Source organism: Polyodon spathula, chromosome 12 (assembly GCF_017654505.1).
Source record: "Polyodon spathula isolate WHYD16114869_AA chromosome 12, ASM1765450v1, whole genome shotgun sequence".
Classification (NCBI taxonomy): Eukaryota; Metazoa; Chordata; class Actinopteri; order Acipenseriformes; family Polyodontidae; genus Polyodon; species Polyodon spathula.
In genome coordinates, this window is record NC_054545.1 from 32,199,234 (window position 1) to 32,219,567 (window position 20,334).

Here is a 20,334-nt window from a genome sequence, read left to right on the forward strand (position 1 = left end):
TTGTATATCCTGCTGAACCTAACAATAACTTGGTCATATTAGTCATGTCTATATAAGTAGCTCACATATATGCCTGTTGAGCACAATCTATAAACAGTTATTACATTTATGTTTGTTAAATATAACATGTATGATATATATATATATAATATATATATATATATATATATATATATATATATATATATATATATATATATACTAGTGTGTTTGTATGAGGCACAATAAAAAAAAGAACATCACTGGAATAAAAGAAATGTGTTTGTCTTCAAAAGAAATGGGCTCAAATTAGAACGAGATCTTAATCCATTTCGATCTGTTGTTAATTGTGCCTCTCTTTTAGTTTTATTTGTCTCACAGCATTGTATCAGCCCAACGTTGATACCACAGTTGCTTGTAACTATAATAGTCTGATTCCATCATTGTTTTTAATATTTAAAAATAAATACATGTTAGAAACAGCTCTGGTGTCTGTGGTATTATTTTTTATTTTTTTTATCGAATTACTAAACAAGAACCAAAAGTGAAATGACAATATGTAATTAACTAAGGAAAGGTTTTCCCACAGGGATTAAGTGTGTCACAGGGATTGATGAAACTTTGGGAGCTAATTAATTAATTAGCTTTTGTTTCTATGCAATGCATCTCTAAGTTACAGAGGTAAGTGTATAGGCCCTCATGTTCCCTAATCCATGTTGGACCGCATCTATTGGAGCCCACCATGCATTTTACGATGTAATCCCTTAAAGTTTTGCAATGGACAAAGCTTAGTAAATCTGTTCCTTTGAGTTTAGCATCTTAATGTAATGTAATTGATTAATAGTTTACCCCCATACACATGTATATAAAATACAAGTTCACAGTAAAGCAATGTTTAATTGTATGCACATGAGTATTATGCTTTGTGCTTTTTATTTGTTACTATGCAATTCCCACCACTGACTAGCTTTATCCTATATATTTTTTTTTTAAGAAGGTTTACACATGAGAGGAGGCCATTCAGCCCATCTTGCTTTGGTTGTTAGTAGCTGATTGATCCCAGAATCTCATCAAGCAGCTTCTTGAAGGATCCCAGGGTGTCAGCTTCAACAACATTACTAGGGAGTTGGTTCCAGACTCCCACAATTCACAGTGTAAAAAAGTGCCTCCTATTTTCTGTTCTGAGTGCCCCGTTATCTAATCTCCATTTGTGACCCCTGGTTCTTGTTTCTTTCTTCAGGTCGAAAAAGTCCCTTGGGTCGACATTGTCAATACCTTTTATAAATATTTAATTTTGAATCAGATTGCTGCATAGTCTTCTTTTTTCAAGACTGAACAGATTAAATTATTTTAGTCTGTCTGCATATGACATGCCTCTTTCTAGAGCAGCGATATCCTTTTTGTAGAGAGGTGACCAGAACTGAACACAATATTCTAGATGGGGTCATACTAATGCACTGTAAAGTTTTAACATTACTTCCCTTGATTTGAATTCAACACTTCACAATATAGCCAAACATTTTGTTGACCTTTTTTATAGCTTCCCCACATTGCCTAGATGAAGACATTTCTGAGTCAACATAAACCTAGACTAGATCCTAGATCTTTTTCATAGATTCCTTCTTCAATTTCAGTATCTCCCATATGGTATTTATAATGTACATTTGTATTGCCTGCGTGCAGTATCTTACACTTTTTACATAGTAAATCCATCAATTTCTTTTGAGACATCCCACAGAGACTCTAGCTACTTATGAGCTGTCAGCCTGAATAATGCCAGGGAATAATGCATTACATGGAAATTCCTTTCTTTTCAGCTACATGTACATTACAGTACTTTGTCACGCAACACTTTTCATACATACAGTTCATTTTATGAGGCTGGTTTGCTTCCTTCTTAAGCACTAATAAAAGGTCAGTCTGTCTTGGAAAAGCTATTATTATACCTCTCTGACAAATTGTATTGAGAGACATTTGCCACTTCATAGCTGGCATATCTTAATGGCCTACTGACCTACAGATAACAATGTTCCCAGAACTGCAACATGATGTCATTCTAATAAACAGAATAAACAGCATTCACGTGAATTTAAAATGACGAACATTGCGTAATTGGCTAACAATGTAATGACTGTCTGTTGTACCGCATGACTAGTCCACACATGCGGAATCTACACTACTGCGTTTCAAAAAAACGCATTTACTACGTTTTTGAGTTCCGCATGATCTGCGTGCGTTGCCGTAGTTATCAAATATGGCCGCTTCCCAAGATGTCCACGTCCGAATCTGTAGCCAAGAAATAATAAAATTCGATCTTGAAATAAAAGCCCTTATTCAGGTAAACCGTTTACTTTAAATCGTCTTTTCTTAGGCTGACTTGTGCATGTTAAATGCAGATCATTTTATTTAAAATAAATGTAGTTGTTTCTGCTGTCACCACGAATCGTTATCTCACGGATTGTCATGTTTCCAATCATATTTTTATTGTTCGTTTTATTTCAGTTTGTATTAGCAGAGTGGTGTACGATTTTAACTCTGAAGCGGTCTGTGGTGGTCTGTCCGCTCATGACGAGTCAGAAATCAGATGGCTAAAGATTATGTATGTATGTATGTATGTATGTATGTATGTATGTATGTGTGTGTGTGTGTGTGTATATATATATATATATATATATATATATATATATATATATATGAGTACATCTGCTTGAAACCAGGTTTTTCTTGATTATCAGTGCTTTTAATTGTATAAACTTGTCTGTAAACACTTAATATTTAATTATATGATACGTGTACTTATATAAGCTGATAATCATAAGTGAATTGCATTCAAAAATTAAATTTTTAAATGAAAATGTAAATCTTGTCAATTTCAATGAAATGGTCACCAAAGCAAGGGGATTTCAATCCTAAGCCCAAGTCAGTTAAAAGTCTGAAATGTGTATAACACAATGTTAGAACACTGGCCTAAGTATAAAAGAGTCTTTGTTAGATGTTCTCTGAGTTAACTAGCATGTTACCTAATTAACCTTTTGTCACCAATTATTGTTAACATGTGAGGGTCCATGATTACTATAAATATAGGTAGCATAGGCATAAGTTTGTCATTCCTGAATGCAAGGGAGCAGAAAATGTCTGTAATTACTTTAAGAAATGAAGGTCAATCTTTAAGACAAATTGCAAGAACTTTACAAGTGTATGTAACTGCTGTGGCCAAGACCATCAAACAATTTGAAGAAAGTGGCACTCATGAGGACCGAACAAGGTTAGACAGGCCATGGGTGACCTCGGAATCTGAGAACAAGTTCATTTGAGTCACAAGTCTGTGAAACCGGCGTTCAGCTGCCCCTGAAATACAAGCTCAGCTAAATGCTACTAGAAGTACAGATGTTTCAACATCGACTGTTCACAGGAGATTGCGTGAGGCTGGCCTAACTGGAAGAATTGCTGCAAAGAAACCATTGTTAGGAGTGCAGAATAAGAGGATGAAACTTGCCCCGCCGAAAAAACACAGAAACTGGACTTTTGAGGAGTGAAAGTCGGTCTTATGGACCGTTGAGTCAAAATTTGAAATACTTGGGTCCAACCGCAGAGTATTTGTAAGACGCAGAGAGGGTGAATGCATGAGTTCTGCATATGTGGTTTCCACTGTCAAGCATGGAGAAGGAAGCATCATGGTCTGGGGTTGCTTTTCTGGTGACAGAGTTGGTGATCTTTACCAAGTCCATGGTAATCATAGCTATCATAGCATACTTCAGAGGCATGCCATTCCATCAGGATTACGGCTAGATGGGCAGTCCTTCATTCTTCAGCAAGATAATGACCCAAAACATACCTCAAAGTTGTGCAAGAACTATCAGGCGAAGAAAGAAAGTGAAGGACAACTCAATCTAATGACCTGGCCTGCCCAGTCTCCAGACCTTAATCCCACAGAACTTGTATGGGACGAACTGGACAGAAGTCAAAGCAAAGCTACCCACAAGTGCCCTACATCTCTGGGAATTGCTGCAGAAGAGCTGTGAAGACATGTCGGGTGATTTCCTGCTGAAACTTGTTAACCGAATGCCTCGTGTTTGTGAGGCTGTTAATAAGACAAAGGGTGGCTATTTTGAGGAATCCAAAATTGAGACAATTTTCAATTTTCTTGAACATTGCTTTGATACGCCTTATGTTTTGTTCTGTATATTGTAACATGTGTTTTTATTTTCAAGTATTTACAGAAACGTATACGATGTAAAACATTGTCAATTATGAAAAAAAAAACTAGTTTCCAGCATTTATACTCAAACTTTTGACTGGTACTGTGTGTGTGTGTGTGTGTGTGTGTGTGTGTGTATATATATATATATATATATATATAGTGTGTGTGTTTATATATATATATATATATATATATATATATATATATATATGTGTGTGTGTGTGTGTGTATATATATATATATATATATACATGTGTGTGTGTATATATATCTGTATGTGTACTGTATTTATTTATTTTGCGTTTCCCTATTACAACAAAACCGTGCACTCGTGTTGCCAAAAGGTTAGGTCACAGTTTGCAGGAAACAGAAGCCTGCCCTATCCCCCCTGACCCTTGTGAGCCTACACTTTTCATGTATTACTGTTTTGTAAACCCTAAAGGATATACGAGACTGTCCTGGACCCTACCGTGAGCTCGCAGAATTAAATTCAAACGTGAAAGAAAAAATTAATCAGCTCAGAATGAGAATACAGGTAAGTAGAAATGCTTTTCCCCCCCATCCAATGCCATTGTTTTTCTGATAAATTTACTTAAAGCCTTGATATAATTATAAATGACATTTAATAAAACTATGTTTATATATACCACCCACGAAAAACACAAGTTCTAAGGGCAGTGGTGGATGATGTTCTGAAAATAATTCATTAGATTGTTTGTTTATTTTTATTTAATTGTACAGGATCTGGAGCAAATGGCTAAAGAACAGGATAAAGAATCTGATAAGTTGGCGCTATTAAATGAAATGGAGAGTCATCGAAAACAGATGCTAAGGTACGTTATAATGTGCAATCGGTTGCATTTTAGAGAATAGCACATATAGCTCACCTCTTTCACATTTCTGCCTATTCCAAATTAAAGTACACAAATTCAAGCAAAGGACCAAAAGATGTTCAGCAGAAAAAAGGGGGCGATCAATAATGCTTGTGTTAATATGAAAATTGATGACCAAATGTGGATTTTTGCCTGCTGTATGTTAAACAAAATGGTACTTTTTTTTTATGGAAATACATAAAAATTTTCAATCACCTTAATACATAGAAAAGGCATGGCTTTGAAAATCCTTGTCTTTATATTTGAAGTAATCAGACAGCATGGAGGAAGGCAAACCTGTCCTGCAAACTTGCTATTGATAACTCAGAAAAGGATGATCTTCTGCAAGATGAGGATTCTTCTGCAAGGCAAAGGTATTCCCAGCTGTTTGTAGCCAAACATCACAAGGCCCCATTAGGCTGACAGAGCAGAGCTTCACGGAGAGAAGAGTTACAAAGGTGATAAAGCTATTCAGGTGTAGACTTTTTGTTGACTTTTGTCAAACTATTTCATAATTTTAGTTCCAAATTTAAAATATATTTAACTGAGACTGTTTGTTTTTTTAAAGTTCTAGATAAAAAATGTGTTCTAGATGTAGTACAAGGATAGAATTAAGACTCCCATTGCATAGCAGTTTGATCCATTCCTGGTTTTACTATGAGCTTAATAAGACACACCTGAGCTTGTTACCTATACACTGGCTAATGAAGCTGGTAGTAAAACCTGGAATGAGTAAAAGCGCTATGGAATGTGAGTCTTATTTCCATCTCTGTAATCTAAAGTGACTTTGAAAATAATGTAGATGATGAAACTATGTATCTGTAAATAATAAACAGTTTCTGGCCTTACAGGGATAGTACCAATAGAGAAATGAATGGTATTTGATATAGTTTTATTAACTAAAAACCTTAATAGAAATTATACCAGAAATGTAGTACTGGTACCGTTAATCTGTAGGTGCAGAGTTTTGAGATGACATCATTCATTTATTTATTTTAGAAAAACAACGAAACAGAGCATGGCTCAAACTTCCAGTGCTATAACTGAGAGTCTAATGAGTATAAGCAGGATGATGTCACAGCAGGTCCATCAGAGTGAAGAAACCGTGACAACGCTAGGTAAGCGTTGCATGCAAGTCTACATAGCAACAGAACGGCTTGATAACGATATAAGCGAGACGTTAGATCCTGTTGAAACACAGCCACGTGGGTTTGACTGTTTCCCCTTTTGTGATCGTAGGAGCAAAGCCTGTGACAGAAATGCTATTTTAGGCATATTATAAGTTCCTGAAATTAGCAGTGTGAAGGTGGAGCAGTCTCAAAGGTGAACTGCTAATGTTTTCACTGGATGCAAATACATATTGTACCACATTTTATTGAATTAATTTGCAATTTCTCACCTGCTAGAAAGTAGCTTAACTCATCAAGAACAACTGCTTGTCTATCTGTCAATCTACAGACACTTCCTTATTTATTTTGTTATTATTTGTTTTCATAGCCACTTCGTCCAGGACAGTGCTGGAAACGAATGAGGAGTTTAAAGCAATGACTGGAACAATACAGTTGGGACGAAAGCTCATCACAAAATACAACCGAAGGGAGTTCACAGACAAGCTGCTGATCTTCCTAGCTTTAGCTCTCTTTCTGGCCACAGTTGTGTATATATTGAAGAAAAGGCTCTTCCCATTCCTATAGTAAACACCCACAAAAACCCTAAAAAACAACACATTCTCTCGCTAGTGTAATTGGACTGTAATTGGCACTGTTTTCTCTGTGGTGTTGGTATAAAACAAGACTTGGTCATCAAGATTGTTATTGAAAGTTTGTCGCTTATTATAGACCACCCACTGTTTTTCTAGGGTTTGCCAGTTTTACTATGTACAGGAGACATGGTAAGGGAAAAGCACTTAATGAAATAGCTTTGAGATAGAGATAGAGAACATGCATTTGTGTGTTGATTGTTGCGGCATGCAGATTGTACAATGGCACCTTTTTAAATTTAAAAACATGGATTTTAATCTATTGTTGTGTTGACCACTTCAGCACAACTTTTTTTTTTTTTTTTTTTTTTAAGTATAGAGTTTCATTGTAAAACAAAAGTAGGACCTCCCTTTCCTCTGTCTGGGTGTTTTCATAATAGGTTGCTGCCTAAATTAAGATTTATTCCCAATTATATTGTTATGCTTTATGTTCTAATTGTTATTATTATTTCTACCCATTAATATTTTAAAGGTTTTTATATTTTTTCATTAACTTATATTAATTATTTATATATTTCATCAATTTCTCTTATTCCATTTTTATGTTTTTATTCTTGTTGTTCTTATTTTTTTTATTACATTTTTTTTGGTTTTTTTTCATTGTGATGTTCTATTTCATCCTCAATAATTTTTTCATTTTCTTTTATATTGTTGGTATTACTTATTTATTTTTCCTTTTTATATTTATTATGTATTTCTTCTAATTTTATTTATTTCATGTATTGTTATTCATTCGATTATGTTTTGCTTTCCCTGATGTCCTTATAATAACTGTAAAAATTAATCGTAAAAGTGCTGATGTAACTGAATCACTAGGTTCTGAAAACAAGAAAGTGCTTTTTCTCCAGTTCATAGAATTGCAGACCATTAATATTTGTGAACTGTTTGTTTACTGTATTGGGAGAATTATTACCGGGTAGTAACATTTGGATAGGGGTGCTAATTAGATTCATGTGCATAGTCAATGCAATTGTCATCAGAAGTACAATCGGTCACTTAGTGACATGTATGATCATGACAAATACCACATGCAAGAAGATACAGTAGTTGTTTTAAACTGTCTTAACTTTCTATGATTTGATTGTTAATTGTATTACATTCCTGTGTGAATCTGTAAATAATATATTTAAAAATTAGTTTTGTGTCAATTTTAACTTATGGCAATGTTACCCTTAATTTGCTTTGTTGGTTTATTATTGTAATGGCCCCTTGGCTTTGTACTGTATATAGGCTAGGAAATAAAAAATGTGCCTCATGAAAGCAATATCCTCTTTCTAGGAATATAAGAAATACGCATGGGAAATTAAGCCATATGTCTTAGGAAAATGTTTGAATTTAAAATAAAGAAAAGTCTATGTGTTGAAAGTTTTGTGAATTGCATGGAAAATTCATTGAAAAGCTGATGGTATTTATAAATGTCTAAAACTGTTCATATGGGTGCGCTGTGTCTTGGCAGTTTAACATTACAATAACAATAGCTGTACTTTTTTTTTTTTTTTCAAATATGCTTCTTAAATTGCTTAATGACCTTTTGTTTTCTTATGAGGTAAGTGACGTGGCTCAGAATTGGCAGTGTTTCCTTGTGATATCTTAATATTTTAGATTTACAGTAACAGGATTTGTCAGCTAGTGATACAGGCCTGTGTGCTGTAGCAGTTGCTGCTGTGTGTGAAACCGAAATGGCTTTGGTAGTAATCATATCTCTGGTGATAAAATGGCATGCGCTCCTGTCTTTTTCCGAGATAAGACCCGGAAAGACAGATTATTTGAACTTTTTTTTTTTTTCTGTGCACAGCAGACACAATTAATTATTTTTAGAACAACAGGGACAATGCTACCTTCTTTTCAACACTGAGAATAGTTAAGGATTCAATGAGCGTTCTTATAGAATCTGTGCTACTGGATCATTACAGATTGGTGTTTGTCAGAATATATAGGCCTCAGTATAACAAACATAACTGTTGGTTGGATATTTATGTCAATGTAGCCGTGGCATGTTGACAGCTCTTTTTATGATGGTTCTTGGTAGTTTTTCCTTTGTCTGTGTTCTACTTCTGCTTTTAAAACTACTCACCAAGGAAGAGAAGCAATATTCTTATGTACAGTTCATTTCCCAAACAAAAAACAAGCTTAAAGCATAGATGTATGCAGTTATTGTTCAGTTATCATGGAATTGCGTTCTAATTCATTTGTTTTGTGCTTTGCAAAGAGTTTTAAAATGTAATAACAAATGATGAAGGTAAATCTATTTAAAAATACTAGGCCAACTAGAGACGGTACTTTTCTAACAAAATGCCTTTGTCATTCTCTTTACAAGAATTGTTTCTTGTAGTTTTACCTTAATGATCAAGTGTCTAGTGACAGATTTTGTTATGTTGGTCAGTCTAATATCCTTTAACTTCGGTCCAGGGTGATCTGACATCAGTGCTTGTACTGGACATGAATTTTAGCAGAACCTGCTGCTGTGTATTAATCTGTTGTCCATTTCAACCTTACGCAAAGAAGGACAGATATATCTATCCAAATACACCTGTAATTGGGCAATGTTACCTGAGCGAGTCGGCACTGAATAATACTGAATCGGACACGGAGCAGTGGGTGTTGACATGCTGTACAAGAGCTTTAAGAAATAGCACAGGCCTGATTTGGGATGAAACGATTTTTCGATAGTACGATATATCGCGATTACGAATATTCATGATAATCGTATCGTTAACATTTTTTAATTATTCGATAATTGTAGAAAACGATAGTCACATACTCACTAAACGTGGTTGGAAACAGAATAGATGCTTTTCTCTCCAAATATGTAAAATCATCGGTTTGTGATAGCTGGTACAATTAAATCAAAAATCTATTTTTCGATCGATTCCATTCCTCATTATATACAGTACAGGGATATAAATACTGGATAATCGACTCAATAATTACATTTTTGTAACGCGCGTAGTTAACAACATTATTTAAGTTTGTCAACGAAACTGCCTTGCTATTTACAGTATTTCTGCCACAGACCAGCAGTGTGCGTGCTGTTCATTTCCTGCTTGTGTTAACCAGCATCTGATTTACTGCCCCTTTCCTACCAGCGAATCAGTTTTGAAAATTCATTGTTAGTATGCCCCTCTGTGTATTCACTGTGCAAAAAAACCAAACCAAAAAAAAAAAAAAACGTGCCACTTTGTATCCAGAGCAGGACGACAGGCTTCTATTCCTGCAAACTGCCTGCAAATAAATTGTGCACATTGAAAAAAATAAATAAATACTGTATATAGTTTGCACTGCTTTGGAGTTTCAAAATGAACCGTTATATAATGAATATTTAACAATATTCAATAATGTTAAAAATGTATAAATGATTAGTGATGTTAAACGCAATTTTTGAGTAAGGATCAGCTAGCGGGTATGCAATTTGTGGCAAGTAAATTTATTTTATTATTATTATTGTTGTTTTAGGCAGGGATTTCCACATTGTGCTTCACAGATAGTGAAGGTTAGATGGTACAGTATTAACAAGATGCAATGCATAATTCTGCAGCTGTCAAGGAATTAAAAAAAAAAAAAAAAAAGTTTTTTGCAAAATTGTCTAGTTTATATAGTTTACATTCGAAAGTACTGTAATCTGTTTGGAATAAATATTTTAGTAACACTCCTGTAGTATGTTAAACTTGCTAGGCTTGTTGTGAATGCTGTTTTTTTAATTTATTTATTTTTTTCTGTTGACGCCACCCAGGTGTAATTACCCCTCGCATTCAATTGTTGTGCACAAGCTTTTACTCCACAGCAATGATATGAAAACAATAACGGAGAGGAATGCACCGAAAATGTGTGGTGCAATCATCGATATTTACTAGAACAATTATATTTTGTGTGCCCAATTAATCGATTGCTATTTTGAGGCTTAACTGACAGCCCTAGTGTGTACTTTCCCTACAAAAAAAATATATAGTGGGGAAGTACAGTACCATAGGATGTACCTTCAATACACAGATTGCGGGAAAAGCACAACAGCGAAAGCAGGAACATGCCCTTCCGTACTGCTCTATTCCATACTTGCAGGATGTATAATACAAAATTATTTATTTTACAGACTATTTGATGAAAAAATGAGAATAGTTAGCTGTGGGTAAAGCAGGTACTTTAAATGTATTGAAAGAAATACAGTTGCTTCATATTTTATAATTATCTACTTTTTCTTAGTACATTTAAATAAATAAAATGTGTAAATAAAGCAGGAGGAAAAAAGCTTGCAATCTGATTTTGACTAACTTAGGCATCGTTGTTTTGCAACTATTAATGATGGTAATGTAAGGACAATTTCATTAAGATTATTTTTCTTCCACCTGTGTGCATGTAAGTTTTTTCATTCTTGCTAGAATCACACTCTTTTTTTAAAGTCTGTAGCTTCCTTGTACTGTAGACCATATTCCACAGTTAAAAAAAGTAATTGAAAAATAACTGCTACTATCGTGATAATCGGTGTATCGTGAAAGAGTGGGCTCTCAGCTATTCATATCGTGGAAATTTACTATAGTTTCATCCCTTGGCCTGACGCTAGGGTGCCAACAATGCTAATCCTAGCACAGCATTTAACAAAGGAAAAAAAAGAAAAAACTGAGGTAAAAATAAGTTTGCCGCACAAGAGCTCCAGGAGACTACTAAGCTATGAAACCCTCACTGTACTTAGTTTAGTGCCCTAAACTAACCTACTGTTGTTGCTCCTGAAATCCTGGCCTCCCGGTGACTCCAGGTCTTTGACAGTCCTGGTTGGGCAGAGCCTTCACAGGCACCGTCTTGCAGTTGAAGGGTTCCGTGGTAGTTATGCTGCAGAGTGGACGCTCTCCTCCTCGATGTAAACGCAGCAAGCTTTTGCTTTTTGCTGGTCTGTGTAGACATGGCCGTTCAGGCGCCTTGAACGCTGGCGCTGCTGCATTCTTAAACAGGCGTCCCGATCAGCTCAGCTCCAGGCAAGCCTTCCTAAGCAGCAGTACAGCTGAACCAGTGACAGGGTCCTCCCTGTCACAACACCCCCTCTGCAAGGTGAATTTTGGGTCTACAAAATGTTTATTTTACGTGCTCTTTTGGTTTACATTGGATAGCCCTTTTTTTTTGGAATAAGCAATGATAGGGTCAGAATAATACAAGCAAAACTCCTCACTGTCATTAATTCAAGTACAGTAACAGTGATGTGATGTTTTGAGGGCCTTGTTGAGCTATAATGATCTCCATGAGAGGATGGAAAGTATCAGTCTTCTCTTCATCAAAATGTTTAGACGATCGACCATTTCGTATAAAGCATCCCACACATAACATACATACGTGTGTGTGTGTATACAGTATTTGGTATGCACGATTTAAGTAAAGCAAATCCCTAATACCGATGGACTGGCATCTCGTCCAGGCTGTAGTCCCTCCTTGCACCTTGCGTCTGTTGGGTTAGGCTCCGGCTCACCGTAACCCTGTAAAGGATTAAGTGGTTAATGATAATGGATGGATGGATGGAAATCCCTAATACTGAGGCTTAGTCAGGCCAGCTATGCCTTGCCAGCCTGGAATCCATGCAGATGGACGATAGGTCTGAAATATACAGCTAGTTAAAACATTCTAAATGTCAAACCCACTTTCATGTATCTGTGTTGCTAATGAGCTGCAACCCTCCTTCAAGACGTGCACCTTGAGATCAGCGACAACTTGACTCTAGTCCTTTAAACTCCATCCAGGGTAATGGGATTTGGCCTGTAAAGTGTTGATGTGAACAGCTGGTAGTATCTAAACATGTTGGTTTAAAAAAAAAAAAAAACATCTGGCATAAAAGTACATGAAAGCTCGACCCAAAGCTGGTCTCTGCTTCTGCAAATCGTTTCTTTGAAGTTTTTTCAACGGACATATAGTTATTTTCCCAATGGAACTGTACCAAAGAATTGTCAGTCTTTCACTTCTAATTGTTTCATATTAATAACCTTGCTATTATTTAAAAGAAAGGGTTCCCATATTTGTTCATTTGGACTTCAAAGTGTTTGAAGTGTTCAACAGTAATAAATCTGAATATTGTACAAGAGGATGTTGTATTTTAATCCACAATTAATGCCAGCTGGTAGTTAACCCGTTAAATTCTAGGGATGTCTATATGCTAACACAGTGTTTGCTTATACATTTTGAGACTTGTGATAATGCACACTGGTCTCAAAAACTATTGCAATGTATCTATGCCATGTTGCTAGTTTCAGGACAGTCAACTGTCAAAAGTTGTTGTGAAGTTTGGTTAAGCCCAGTAAGATACATGCACATTAATTATTAAAAGTGTTCTTGGTTAACATACATGCTGTTGCCTGTATCTTTTATTACCTCTGCATTCTAAAATATTGTCATTGGGCACTCATAGAAGAGTGACACTTTTATGGCCATTCTGCGCACAGTTATACAGTTTAGGACAGTCCATCATGCTTTTCTTCTCTATTCTGTATCGTTAGGGATCAAAAAGTCAACCATAGCATAAGCAACAGGATGGAAAGAGATGTATTCTTGTAAGTAAATAAGCCTTGCATGAGGCAAACAGGACATCTTTAATTGTAGTTATGAGGTTGAAATGCAAGACCTAAACAAAGAGAAGTGTTTGCATGACTCACCATAGAAAAATGAGGCCTTAAGGACTAATGACAAAGTACGCAGCTGACAGTTGGGTATACAAACTCGGGCCTCGTGGCTCGGTGGGCACTATTTTTGCGCTGTGCTTTACAACCTAATATATGTTAGTAACAGTAGGAAAGAAGGCTTTTAATAGCCACTTCTACAATTTAGTATGACATGAAGCATATGACGGTGGTTATTTTGGGTCTGTCTAATTATTTGGTTGAAATAAATGTAACAAAATCTCATTTTCTAATGTTATCCATTTGGCTATGAATGCCGAAAAGGTAAAATCCTCTTCAAAAAGGCATACATTTTATAAACAGCAGCTCTCAGAAATGTACTACCAATTCAGAACGGCTGGAGGTGGTGTTTTTTTTTTTTGTGTTGCTTTCTTCCCAAAACTGTTTCTGCTACATTGGGCCATCTCTTGCAGCTATAGATGGCTGTAACACACCTGTGTACAAGGGGGAAGGTCCCATGAGTTAGTAAGGACCATTCATCTTCTGCAGCTCCGGTGTGGGTCGCCCTACAAAGATATTTTGGCCAGCTTCGTCCTGGATAGCCTTAATGGGCTGCAGTGTCTTTGCTGGCCAAGGCTAAGTTAAAGTCCTTCACGCTCAGTTCCTTCGTAGTGGGGACGGACGATACCAAGGTGACAATGAACCTATCGAAGTAGTAGCATTCCTTCCATGCGAAAAGCCTAAAAGTAAATTAAAACCAGTAAGAATAACATGGTTAGCTTAATATAATATATACTCTTGTTTGCAATAAATTTGCCCGGATGTTAATATGCCTTTCTAATCTATTAAACGGTGACTGTTAAACGAACTGTATACGGGCTCCGGTGTGATAGCATATCAATAGCGTTAAATGACCGCGTTGAAGAACCGGCGCATCTTTATTCGCATTACACTTCGGTAGCATTATGTATCAGAACTGCCTGACACAGGTTTCTCAGAATCATCACGTTTATCTGGAAAACATGCCAATGAGATAAAATCTTCTTTTATCTTCCTCAACTGCTTAAGCCCAAGGGTAATCGAGTAATTCCCCAAGTCTGTGCGCTAACCGTGGATTAAAATGCGATTTATTTGAACCAACATTGTAACAGTATATATAAAGAATGCCTTTCCCTTGTCAAATCTTCAGATTTACAGAAATATGTTCTTTTATACAAGAATCTATGTGCTTACTCCGTTAAAAATTATAATATGTACAGTATATTAATAACGTGTGTTGTGATATGTATATACACTGTAAAGTAGTAACTCTATTATATTTAATTTTAAAGGGTTCAGCAGATTAGCTGTAAAATGTTTTTAAATTCTACTTAGTTAACATGTATGTAGGTCATTTTCATGAAACGTGCAAGATTACGATACCTTGATTTGCGCTAAAAGGTGTTAAATTCTCTGATAGTTCACCTACATATTTTAAATCAGCAAGTTTATTAAGAAATCTTTTTTGTTTTTGTTTGCCTGATTTGTAAAAAAATGAAGTAACATAATTAAATTAACGCAATAAAATAATAACTGTCCATAATATGGTATGTATTCACAGAGGCACTAATTACAGCATTCAACCTGCGTGACCACCTTTGAATTTATCTTAAGTAAACTTTATCTATTATAAATAGCCAATTAAATTAATTACTTAAGTCGTTTCAGAGTTCATAACTCTTCGAAAACCAGAAACTCTTGTCTTGTTGGTCAGAGCACCAGAGGTGCTATAACCCCTCAGTGCCAGCTTGATGTGTCACCCGACATCTCCGCCACCCTGTCTCGTGTTCTGTTTACTGATTCACCAGATAGACGTTCTGTCAAAGCTGTTGAAGATTGCTCTAATTTTCTTATCGACAGGCTCACAACGAGAGTGCATGGATATTCTTAATAATAAATAATAAATAATAATAATAATGTACCAAATACAAGTACAGTATATTAACTTGTTTTTGCGTTAAATAATAAATTAACTTTAGTTCAGATACCTATAGTTGAGTTTATTATGTAAAAAATAATAATGTATATACTACATAATTAACTTAATGTAGATATTTTATTTTGCATAATGTTTTTTTAAAAAAAAAAAAAAAAAATACAAAATTATATCGCAAAAAGTCTATGGAGCAGGTTTCATTCGACATGATGCAAAATTAGTTAATTCTATTGCGATTCACAGCTTTTGGCCATAGCTGTACATCCCGGTTGTTGTGTGGTCTTGCTTGTGTGAAATCTTTCTCTCATTGTCAAAGAGAATGACATGGCTGGGCCATGCGCACAAAGCATTTAACAGCGTGTTAAGTTTAAAAAAAAGAAAAGAAAAAAAAAACTAATTCTGCGAAGAAAACAAATATTATAATGGATTATTGGTTCCGCACAACTATATTTTCTGTAACATCAGTTCGTTGTAAATGTTTTATGAATATGGTCGGGCAGTTCCCGGTAAAAAAAAAAAACAATGATGATTTTATTTTTAATATTATACGATTATATGCACAGAAGTGCATACTGCCTCCCTAATTAAAAATTGTAGCTTGACATGGGACCAATCTACCTATCATTAGCGATCTATTTTTGTTCTGTAAAGTGTACGCTTTTCTCCTTTATCGATTTGTATTACATCGGAAAAGGTGGTCTGACCAAGATATAGCAAAACAATTAAAGTAAAACTATTACTTCTGTACTTTTATTGTTCACAAAGTTCACATTGCCTATGAATACTAGATGTTTTATTTTTAATAGGCATTGTGTTTTTTTAAAATTATTTCTGTGTATTTGACTTACAGTTAAACTCTTGTGAATTTGGATGAAAACATAATATTGCATGAAAGTGGTTTGTTGCAATATACCAAAAATGGTTAAAAAATAAATTCAACAAAACTTATATTTACTTATATATTTATTTAACAGCATTACATTCAAAATTCCAATGTTTTAAGAAGTGTTAAACCTACTTGAAAATAAGCTACATCAATTAGTGTATTTTAATGCATGCTTTTGACGCAAAAAAGCAACATACAGATGCCCTACGGTACTTAATATTGTTTCATAATTAAATATTTGTAAATTACTACTACTACTACTACTACTACTACTACTACTACTACTAATAATAATAATAATAATAATAATAATAATAATAATAATAATGTGATTGCACCACATTTCTATCAATATGAATTAAAAACATAACGAAACAGCCAAGAAATCCAAGCACACGCTTTATTTACAATTGTGTTTGCTTTTCTTACAATACATTTTTAGGTAATGTTTTTAATCGGTCAGTGAAATAACCCATATGGATCAGAACAGTAAAATAGACAACCTCTGAGCTAATAGTGCACCCCACGTTATTCTGTCAGCTTTCAAAAAACAATTTGCTGAAAGCAAACCATACAATTCATCAACCAATCCCAACAGAAATAATCAAACACAGTATCTGTACATTCTAGGGCAGTAATACATATGGATATACATTGTTTCAAATGCATTTCACAGTGCAAAATGTAGGCTACCAGTTACACATCAGAATAGTCTTTTAAATATCTGAATTATAACACCGACTTTCTCTAATTGTTGTACTTTCTATCATGAAAACTTATGAATTAAACAAACTCCTTTAACACAACTAATGCCATTATCCTAAAAAAAAAAAAAAAAAAAAAAAAAAGCTACCAAGCTCTGATACCATGTAATGTAGAAACTCCATTGCCAGACTGGAATTGAGACGGTACATTATTGAGGTCGCCAACACCAAAGTTCATGTAGTTATTGCTGGCTGGTGACGATTGCATGGTTTGCATCGCTGTGGCTGGATAGTTACATGCATAGTTTGTGTTGCAGGTTGGGTTGGTGTAGTTGGTGAATGTAGGGTAGGCATTATAAGTGTAATGGTTGATGCCAACGTTATACGAAGTACTGTAAGCTGTGTCTGCTATGCACGGTTTGCCATCTCTGACCAGCAAGGGCACCGCGATGCGCCTCGGGGGCGGGATCCCAACCATTTCCAGCGTTTGATCCTGCCGTTGTCTTTTGCATTTGTATCTTCTGTTCTGGAACCAGATTTTGACTTGAGTGGCGGTGAGTTTGAGGACGCTGGCCAGGTGATCCCTCTCGGGGGCAGAAAGATATTTCTGCTGTTTGAACCTTCTCTCCAGCTCATACACTTGGGCCTGCGAGAAGAGCACTCGAGGTTTTCTCCTTTTCCTTTGTCTTGGGCGATCAGTTTCTTCTGTCTTCTCCTCGTCCTCGGTGTCTTTGTGTGCTGATTAGATTTTTAAAGCAAGTACAATATGTTATTCAATAGTCCTGTATTAAAGTCAGTAACAACGAGGTGTTATACAGTGATCTGTATCAGTCCAATTTAATTAGCTACTTTTTAGCTGTCAAAATGCCTATGCAATTGGGCTAATGGGTGTGATTTTGTGGAAAGAAATATGCTATAGAATATAAATTCATATTTTCTCCAATTCTAGTACGTTTATGTCAAGCATTTCATTACAAGCTATTGTTCTCTTTAAGTAAATACGTATTCCATTGATTAAACTTTCACCAAATAAAGATCAGCTGTGCATTAGGCCTAAGTATGGTGTTAGTAAAATACATTATAATATTTTATAAATGTGTAATTGTGCTACCGCTTTGTTCAGTTTATAGATTTTGTTTTGTCATGGTGTAGACTCGTGGGTGTAAATGTGTGTGGGAGCGTTTATATGTTACTGTTTTTTTTTTAAATTTTTTTTTTAATGGAAAACTGATAATATAACTATATCATATAAATGTGCCCTAACTTTAAATTAATAACACGTAATAATACTGAATTAAAACGTTAAACAAGTATAGTTTATTGCACACAATTAGTTGTGAAGCTCAAAGAATGTATTGCCAGTGTTAGCCTGTGATTCATCCCAATAATAACAGTACTAATTACTTTATAATACACGCGCATGGCTTTTAAATAATATCTTATTGAAGGCCTATATATTCTCATTAAAAAGCACAAGATGTATTAATTGCTAGAGTTTATGATTAGTAAATTGTGTTAGATAAGTTTTACATACATTTAAATCTGACCATCGTTTATCGTGATCAATAAAGATCACATCAGAGAAATCAGATTTTAAAAAGTTCATATCATTGGTATAGTCAACAAACACTGTGGTAATAGTGTATTGTCATTCCATAAACAAGAAATTGTTATTGATGTACCCCAAAAAAGTAGAACCACTAATGTCACAAACCAATATCCAAATACAAATGTTATATATATATATCTCCCCCCCCCCACACACACACAACATAGTAATAGTTACCTTTTTTCTTGTTTCCCTCAAATGTATCCAATTTTGCCTCTTTGTTGACATTCATTTCCAATAAATTTTTGCCATAAAAGGCATCGGCGTAGTTCAGACAAGTGTTTTTGGTGTCTTTGGTCTGAGCGAAATCTTCATTGAACAGAGAGGCTGCCGACGGGATCTCTGTGTACGGCTCCTGTTTAAATGTCGCCAGCAGGCAGGAAGAAGGTGACAAGGCAGAGTCTAGCCTGGATGATACTTCCAGTGAAGTCATTTCACTTTGGTTTTGCTCCAGGTTTAATATATCCTTCACAGAAAAGGGAGTTGAAGTCATCGGGCTTGGGAACATGGTAAGGAAACCCTGGTAAACCCGAAGAGAATAATTGATCCTCGTGCAATTAACACGGCAAAGCAACCACTAAACACAAAATAGTGTCTTACAAGAGGCTCTTCATGAAACGTGCATCATTTCTGTAAACTGTGTTCGGTGTTGTGCGGGGCTAGATCATGTGGTTTTGGTCACAGGCGCCAAAAGGAGGGGCTTGAGTCTGTTCTTGGTGGTCACAAAAGGTGTAAATAGTTTCCTATTGGTCTAATTTTCTATGATGACATCACAAATCCAGAATTGCAGGTGACCTTAAAAGTATATATCAAACCCACAATTCTTATTAAAGGAATAGTATCCTTCTTATAATCTTATTATGCGCCTGTTATCAGTCACATGAATATTTCAAGCTAATGAATGTCTCAATAAAAGTGTACTGTAACATATGTTTGCGCATATATATATATATATATATATATATATATATATATATATATATATATATATATATATATATATATATATATAATATGCACAACAACTTAAGGACCGATTAATGTAGACATGTACTTTATAACATATGAAATACATATTGAGTCTAACAGTTTTATAGAAATGCAATAATGTCTGTATATATACTACTTTAATTGAAACATACATCTTCATTTAGATTTTTTTTTTGTAAGTCTGTTTGATGTCCATATTACTATTCATCCAAATGATCTTTCCCGGAGACTGATCCTATAGTGTCTTTTACTCCTGAATTTTTAAAGAGAGCGATTGCATTTTGACAGTAACATACATTACAATAAATACGATGGAAAAGCGATTAGCTTTCATTTGAAAACAGTCATTATCGAACTGCTGGGAGAGATGCTAGCAAACATTCAGACCACCTCCGCACATATGTCAAATTAAAATTCGACGACAAGGCTGGATGATTTTGTGCATCTAAGTCCTTGAAAGTGCCTGGCCACTTTACCTCTTTAAAGCCCTATATTTGCGCACTGCATTGAAGTCAATACTGCAAAAGCAAAACATTCTGCCAGTATCCCCAGAAGAGACGGCAATAGTTTACTGAGCAGTCTTTGAGCATTTTTAAGATATAAGGGGAAACTGGGCAGACTATGTTGGGAGGAAGTCATCGACATGAAGAGACAACAGGTTGCCACTTCTGGGAACTCGAAACTATCTGTTATATACTCCTCTGTCTCTAACTAAAAGATCTAGATTAGTTGATATTTTAATAATAATAATAATAATAGTATTGATAATAAC

General features: G+C 35.1%; 2 protein-coding genes across 3 annotated transcripts; one reads left to right on the plus strand and one right to left on the minus strand.

Annotated features, from left to right (window-relative positions):
• Positions 1 to 2,217: 2,217 nt before the first annotated feature.
• Positions 2,218 to 7,205, plus strand: LOC121323840 (vesicle transport protein SEC20-like). Of its 2 annotated transcripts, XM_041265115.1 has the most exons (7): positions 2,229 to 2,317; positions 2,482 to 2,578; positions 4,623 to 4,715; positions 4,922 to 5,013; positions 5,322 to 5,426; positions 6,052 to 6,170; positions 6,550 to 7,205. In XM_041265115.1, the coding sequence occupies exons 2-7, from the start codon at positions 2,564 to 2,566 to the stop codon at positions 6,744 to 6,746; spliced, it is 621 nt and encodes a 206-aa protein (XP_041121049.1). In that variant the 5' UTR covers positions 2,229 to 2,317; positions 2,482 to 2,563; the 3' UTR covers positions 6,747 to 7,205. The 2 variants fall into 2 exon arrangements, with proteins under 2 accessions (XP_041121048.1, XP_041121049.1); XM_041265114.1 differs by lacking the exon at positions 2,482 to 2,578 and having other exon boundaries at positions 2,218 to 2,317.
• A 9,076-nt stretch (positions 7,206 to 16,281) lies between these two features.
• On the minus strand, positions 16,282 to 19,147 carry LOC121324052 (homeobox protein Nkx-2.5-like). The gene is made up of 2 exons (XM_041265466.1): positions 18,750 to 19,147; positions 16,282 to 17,701 (listed from the first exon to the last, which is right to left on the minus strand). The coding sequence occupies exons 1-2, from the start codon at positions 19,078 to 19,080 to the stop codon at positions 17,109 to 17,111; spliced, it is 924 nt and encodes a 307-aa protein (XP_041121400.1). The 5' UTR covers positions 19,081 to 19,147; the 3' UTR covers positions 16,282 to 17,108.
• Positions 19,148 to 20,334: the final 1,187 nt, after the last annotated feature.